Source organism: Crocodylus siamensis, chromosome 2 (genome assembly GCF_052110815.1).
Source record: "Crocodylus siamensis isolate JL-2025a chromosome 2, ASM5211081v1, whole genome shotgun sequence".
Classification (NCBI taxonomy): domain Eukaryota; kingdom Metazoa; phylum Chordata; order Crocodylia; family Crocodylidae; genus Crocodylus; species Crocodylus siamensis.
Window position 1 is genome coordinate 92,553,508 of NC_143396.1, and position 7,354 is coordinate 92,560,861.

The 7,354-nt window shown below is 41.5% G+C and overlaps 1 protein-coding gene across 3 annotated transcripts in view; it reads left to right on the forward strand.

The window, feature by feature from the left end:
* The window catches only part of ARHGAP10 (Rho GTPase activating protein 10), a 223,427-nt gene extending 217,222 nt beyond the window's left edge, over positions 1–6,205 (forward strand). For 2 of the 3 annotated variants that reach the window (XM_090036363.1, XM_090036364.1), the window contains one exon: positions 611–6,205. In XM_090036363.1, coding sequence (XP_089892489.1) covers positions 611–812 — 202 coding nt within the window. In that variant the 3' untranslated portion in view covers positions 813–6,205. The remainder of the gene's footprint in view (positions 1–610) is intronic. The other variant, XM_090036361.1, reaches the window with a different exon arrangement.
* The last annotated feature ends 1,149 nt before the right edge of the window (positions 6,206–7,354 follow it).

Sequence of the window (7,354 nt, forward strand, 5' to 3'; positions counted from 1 at the left end):
ACCTTTTAGTAGATGAGCTAAAGTAGTTGCAAAATTCTTCGTTGCAATTGTACTTGGCCTAATAAAAGATATCTGATTTACCCAAAGAACCTTGTCTGCCTATGTCCTGAGACCAACATGGCTACAGCCAACACCCCTGTCCAACCTTACTCCACTCTCCTGTAGAAGAATATTGCAGACATCCCAGTTTGGATTTCACAGGCCACCTTCCATTGAAAAAGAGTACAAGTATTTAAAAAAACAATGAGATATTAACCCTTTTCTTGCCCCATGTTGTTCAGAATATTGTATACTAGGGTGTCAAACTTATCTGGTGTCCCAGGCTTGCTCATATGCCTGCTGCTGGGGCGAAAGGAGAAGCATTTCACAGGAGGCCATTGCTGGCCATGCCCCAAAATTCCCTATGGCTCGATGAAGGGCTTCTGCCGGCCAGATCCAGCCTATGAGCCAGGTGTTTGGCACCCTTGGTCTGTGCAAAAGGTCTGAATTTTCTTTTTTTTCTGGGCTTTTTGTAGGGAGATTTAAAAAAAAATTGAAGCAGCAAATTGAATGCAAATACACTGTAAAAATAGTTCCATAACTAGGTTTTTTTTTTATCTTCCTATTTTAGTGCAATTATCCAGAGAACCAGGATGGCTAGAAGGAACTCTAAATGGCAAGAGAGGACTTATTCCAGAAAACTATGTGCAATTTCTATAGCTCTCTGCATTGAACGCCCAGAAGGTGTACATGGTATCCATGAGTTTGTTATAGTCACTTCTCTTTGCTTTGGTGACTGTTTTTGGTCTGTGAAGAGCCTGATAATGGGATGAAGATACAAATCTGTTTAAAGACATACAATGTTGCCAAATAGGAATTACAAAGTTGTGATTCTTCAGGGTTTTTTAGGGTGGGAGTGGAGAGGGGAGTAAGGGCTGGAGAAGTAGTTTTAATTTTATAAACGGGGTTTTACATGTGTAAAGAACTATAGGAATATATTTGTTTGCAAAATATCTAGAATTTTAATTCAGAGTTTTGATTGATCTCTGGCTCTGCTGTCAGCCGAAGAGTAGTTTTGTTGTCAAGGCTCTCACGAAGTTGAGATTTTTGAGAACTGTATTTATATCCACCGCTCAATTGTATTAACTGAATCTCTTTCTGGTTCTGACAAGAGATTGGACAAAGAGGCTTTAATGCTGGTGACAGGATTTATTTTCTGAGAGGGAAGAAGCAGTAGGTGGACAACAGGTATCAGTAAGTAAAACCCATAAAGAAGGGCCCACAAGATTTTCCACGTGCAGCTGCATTTGTATAATGTGTGTGGCTTCATTCAAAGTATTTTATCAAGATAAAACACATGAACATGTACCCACTGGCTCCAGGACCTCCTGGGTTCACAATGTACAGTTTTCACAGTAGTTTTGCCACTCCAAAAATCACTGTAAATAAAATAAAATTGTATTTGCTGTTTGTTTCGATAACTGTCCGTCAAGCAGAATGTTGCAGAAAGCTGGTTATATAAACTATTAACTAAAATACACTTTTCTTAATTATTGGCAGTTGTGTGTGCAGAATCAGTAAATAACAAGGCATTGCTTATTCTCAGTAGGCAGGAGAGCGGGGAAGGAGAACATTCCTCACTGACAGCAGATGTCTTACTTGCAGATGTCTCGAACTACCATGATAAACAGAACATAGAGTGTTGTCCCTGCAGGTTGGGTTTGCAGCCCCACATCAGGGGCTGCCTGGGTGCCGTTCTCCTCTCTCCCCTTATTGCAGGGTTTCCCTGCAACCCCTTCTCTGTGCCAGAAGACCTATGTACACTTCACTCTCTCAACCTCACACCACAGCTCTGGCTGGAGTTCTGTGTGGCCCTCCCTTCCCCTTCCTCTCTCTGTGCCTGCAGCCCGTTACTCAGCCCTGTTCCTTCCCCCCCACCCTCCACTATTCTTCCTTTCTGTTCTGTCTGGGTAATAAATCTGCAAGAGTGGCTGCATGTACCCGTCTCCCCCTTCTGTGTTTTCCTTTTCACCAAAATCAGTACCCTTTTGCCCACTGATGCCTAGAACATTTACCAGATAAAGGGGAATGCCATAAATGAGGTCTTTTTGCTCAAACAGTAATAATGTCATGGAAGATAAGTAGCACTTATTTCACTCCAGTATGTTAGAGACAGTTCACTTGTGAACTCACTGCACTCATTTCATGGCCAGTCCGTGACCTCCATAATATACCTCTCACATCCTGACTCTTCTATTATCATCTTCAGCTGTTTTAAATTTTACCTTGTTTCCCTTCTTCTGTATCATGGGATATTGGAGTTCGTAAGAAGAGAGAAAATGTCACTGTTAGCAGATATGCTATACCTCATCTAAACCAACAAAGCTGAGAAGCACTCAAAACCAAATGCTGCACCAGTAAAATTCATTGGGAGTTATGCCCAGTGACTTCAAGAAGGATGAAGCTCTTCACCATGTAGTGTCAAGCTCTGGATTTCTTAATTGCATTGAGTAGTGTCTTCAAGTAGTCACATCTGTAGGCCTATCCGAGTAGTAGCACACCAACCCACGTGCATAGTAAGGATATCATAATTTGGTTCTGCTGTAAACTCTGCCATATATCTCTCAGATCCCACAGCAATTTGTCCTTAACTTTTATGGTTTCCCTCCCTCAGAGAAAGTCTGTCTAAAAGAATATGAGTAGCACGATGATAAATAGATTGTAATAATAAATTGGGCTTCATAAATTTTTATACAAGGCAAAAATGTTGCAGGTATAGTAAGTTATAAGCCCTTTGAGGTAATGCAGTAAATTGTACATTCAGTGGTTAATGCTCTCTTAGATTTTTTTTTTCTTTCTAAGTTTTAACTGAACACTATTAGTTGTTCGTGGCCCAGAACTGTAGAGATTCTCAGGATGATTCCACAAATGATCCCCAGATGGGGCAATGGTGGGCCAAGTTGGTGCGGCTCTCCAGATCCAAATGGCTCTTTTCCAAGCCATGAGGTTTCGTATATTTGTGTTGCATCTGAGAGAGTGACTCTACTAGACAGCTTTAAGGCAGTTCTTTCTGGAAGGTTATCAGCATATAGACGTTATGACCAACACATTGGATGAGTTATGCTGTCTGCTCTTTTCTGAGACCTGAGGAACAATGCGGTGGTACCTGAGAGCTACATTCCTCCTATGAAAGATATCACCCACAAAAATCCTTGCCTCAAAACACTGGAGTTGTTGGGATACTGTAGTGGAGAAGAGACATTTTAATTGTTTTCTGTGCAGTATTCAGGAAATAATCCCACTGCTAACACTGAGCGATATATAGCGGCATCCTTCTTTTAAATATTTTCAGGTGGAAGGACAACATTTTGGTCAAGTGTTGGGTTCTCTGATCATTGAGTAGGGACCAGTGGGATTGCACCCATGCAGACTCGCTTGTGGCCTAGAGGACGCCAGGTGCCTACGTTCTGAAGGCAGTACGTTGCATTTATGTCTAACGCTATTCTCTGTGTTCCCATTGGTGTCAACTGGTGAAAGTGTCTGGAAGTATGGGGAGAATTGAATTCATTTTGTTTTTGAATAGCATAGAAGTGGGACCAGTAGACTATGATAGCTCCTTGTCAATCAGCTAGGCTGTGGCAACTCTGAAAGTTACAAGCTTTGTCAGTTGTTCTCATCCTGTGAACAATAGACAAAATGTTCAGTCAACCCAGCCTGATATTTTAGCCCAAAGTATATTTTGTCCTGCCCTGAGTTGTGTTCCTTTATTTCACTTTTCTACTTAGCTTAAAGGTTTTAGTTAAACACAAAGGAAGGTGGCAAGACATTGTGGTGTCTCTCTTCCGCACATATCTATGATCCTATTTGCTGCATTGCCTTCAGATCCAGAAAGGATAACATGGCACGTCCTGAGCCTCCTGTTATCTCAGGCTCTTTGCTTTCAGTAGCCTTTGGGAGCCACATGGGACCCAAACAAGAGGAAGAGAGCATTACACTGTGCAGGGTAACTTAGCCAATTCCATTTTTCTTTCTCACATCATCTTATCTTAGAGCGAGCATATGAGCCAGCCTCATTCTGATCTAGTCAGTAAGTTAATCAGACTGCCTGTTGCTTCTAAGTATTCAGTTGCGGTGAATCTGCAATTTAAGATGAAGCTTCTCACCTCAGCTTAGACTCTGATTAATGCTTAGAGAAACCTATGAAATATGGTTAGTGTGGTAGTCCAGCCCTCCCTTTCTTTATAGATATTTGTGGTGTACTGTATTCTTGACAGTCAGCACTATAACCAATTTTACTAGGCAACGTGGAGACGCATGATACTGAAAGGGGCAGAGTGTATATAAGAAAGCAGAGCTGCTTCTTGTTCTTCCTATTTCATTAATGTGCTTTACCTCCTTTCCTAGAAGCATCGGATCTACCTCTTATCTCTTTCTTTCCCTGTGCAATGGGGTTAGAAAACTAGAGCAATGTTGACTCAGAGGGGAGGACAAGATCAGAGAATTGGCTGTGGAGATGATCAACCCGCTGTCTTCCCTGACTAACCGTGCATAGCTGGTGTGCAAGGATTCTGCATGTATTATGCAGGTTAACACAACCTCTCAAGGCTTCTAACTCCCGTTACCCAGCAGTTTTGATATCAGGATGGTGTGTCACACATTCAACTTAACACCTACGGTAAAGTTACACATTACACTTAGACCAGCCTAAGAGCACCTAAAGCCTGAATGTCTGCATGGTAAAGCTCTTCAGCTCATGCTAAGTGCTCTCTGAGAGTCCCAAAGTTATGCTACTTAAGGGGAGTCTTAATTATGGGCTGTGCTGATAGCTCATATTAGGGGAACTTCAGCCTTCTCCAAGGAAATTAAATGAGCAAATTGTAATCCTTCAGTATCCCAGGATGCACTGCCCATAGTCCCCTCACCCTACCCTGCAAAGAGCCCAGCTGTCCTGACTCCTTAGCCACATTCCTGATCACTGGCCCCCTAATGCTAAGTCACATCTGTACAGACAAGCAACACTATTAACCCTTAATGTGCGACTGCTCACAGCATGTTCTTTACTGCTTAATATTTTAAGTTAAGATTCAGTTTGGCCTAACATCCATACCAAGTATAGTTCAAACACAAGCTGATGCAAATTCAAGCAGTTTAGCATGTGTGAAGTGCCGTCCTGATGTTGAAAAGTTGTTCCCTTTCAGGTGAGGGTTGTTTGCTAACACATACTAATTTTAATAGGTTACTATATTTTAATGATTTGCAACTGTTGCAAGTGAATGTGTGACAAAGCCCTTAGCTATCTGGTCTCTGGTAGGTTAAACTGGCTTCTGTGTTGGTTATACTTCAGCTCTGCCTCAGTTATTGCAACCTGATTCTTGTTCCTATTGTCTCCTCCCATTTCCCACAGCAAGTAATAGTCATGCTATTCCTTCCTGGTTTCTTTATCAGCTGAGCACAGGTCTCTGTTGACTTCTCCACTATGGCCAGGCTTTTCAGCACCGCAGCAGTTTTCACTTTCATTCAGAAGAGCCTTGCTATTTGTTTTTAGCAGCAGGTTTCCTATACTGGTAATCTATTGTTGCAGCATGAGCACAGCTGGCACAGCTCCAACCAGAGTCCTAGCTCGAGTTTACTCTTTAGTTGGTGTGGGTGTATCTCTGAATTTTTGCAATTGGTGGGGGCTTTTTAAAGTTTTTAGAGGAGTATACTTTGCAGGATGAAGTAACTGGGGTAAGTGAATCTTTTAGGAAAATGAAGGTAGTTTTTATCTTTCTTCAGAAGCTCTAGCGTCCTGTTCAGATTGCCCTGCTCTTTTTTTCTTAGTGGCAATTAATGATGCCTGGACCATGAGACAGAGGCCTCTGCCTGCCTGCACCAAGTCATGATGGTAGAATTAGGATTCTAGCACCATCTGGGTCTCTAGAAATGTTTGTGTGTACCTGTCATTGGGCTGCATTCAGCTCTGGTCCCCAGCAGACAGAGTTTCACTCCATTGTTCTTTTAGAAGCACCGTGTTTCTCTCAAGTCACCAAGTAGCTTTAGACATTCTCATCCCTTATAATCCTGGCAGATTTCCCTCCATTTTTTTGTCTCCTGTGTATTCCCATGGAGCAGAGGGCTTCCTTGCTGAACTGTCAGGACTGATCCACATGATTGCTGGAACTGAAATAATTCAGTAATACTTTTGGTTATTTCTGCCCAAGCCTGTGTATAGACATATTTTGGAATAAAGTTGCTCTTATTTTTATATAATACGTGTCTGTCTCTCTTTTTTTCCCTCCTTTTTTACTCATTTAAGCCCCATTGAAGAATGACAGTTATTTTGGATTACACAGCCACATACAGAATAAAACTGAAACCATTAAATGTTCACATTACAGTTCATTGAATTGTTCCTGTTCTGGTTAAATATTGTTGATCTGCCTGCAGTGTCACTCTGAGGATCATCACTATTGCACCTTGAAGATGACTGGAGTGCTTTAGCTATCCCACAGGTATATACTCAAGCTGTTCTGCCTACTGTCCCATTCTTGGCCAATTTGTCAGCAATGGATACATTTTATATTACAGACAAAGAACATGCCTAAGGCTTCAAATGCAACAATGTCAAACACTGGTTAGCTGAAAAGTCCCCCCCCCCCCCAAAAAAAAACAAAACAAAACAAAACCATACAAACTATTGTACCTATATTTCATGAAATTCTGAACATGCCTTGACACCAATTTTTTGGAGTCCTCTGTTATAATTGCCATACTGAGTTAAACACAATTCAACTTCACTCTTGTTGATATTTGCAAACAAAACCGTCATATAAAAAGTGGCCATAAATGTTGCAGCCATCTAAGTCTTATATGGACAAGAACACTACTGGACACATGCTTCTGTCCTTCGTAAGGCTCTTACTCAAAATATAGAAGTGTAACAGCAGTGTTGGATGTGGTATCTATAGACCAGCATCTCTTTTTTTTCAGCTTATAAACATTTAGGAAGTCACCATATTGTCTCACATACAACACACCCCAGAATATAATATGCACTTTGTTTTTGAAAGGCAGGCTAAAGAAAAATTCCACCCTCCTCCCCTGAGTTATGGCTGCACAGAGCAGGGGATATGCCCAATCTTCAGCTGATGGTCACTCCCTTTCCTATTTAACTAAAACTGAAACCCTAGCTGCTGCTGAAGACTGGTCTCCATGGTTGCACCTATGTTCTTTAAAAGAGCTGAAGAGTCTCCAGGGCCAGAAAATAGGAGAAAAGATCCAGGAGAAATTAGCAAAACTGTCCCAAGAAAGCTTAGCTTGAATAGTGGGATATCAAGCCCATTGAAAAGGAGAGACAATCATTAATACTTCTCCAAGGAAGAACAAGGAGCCATTA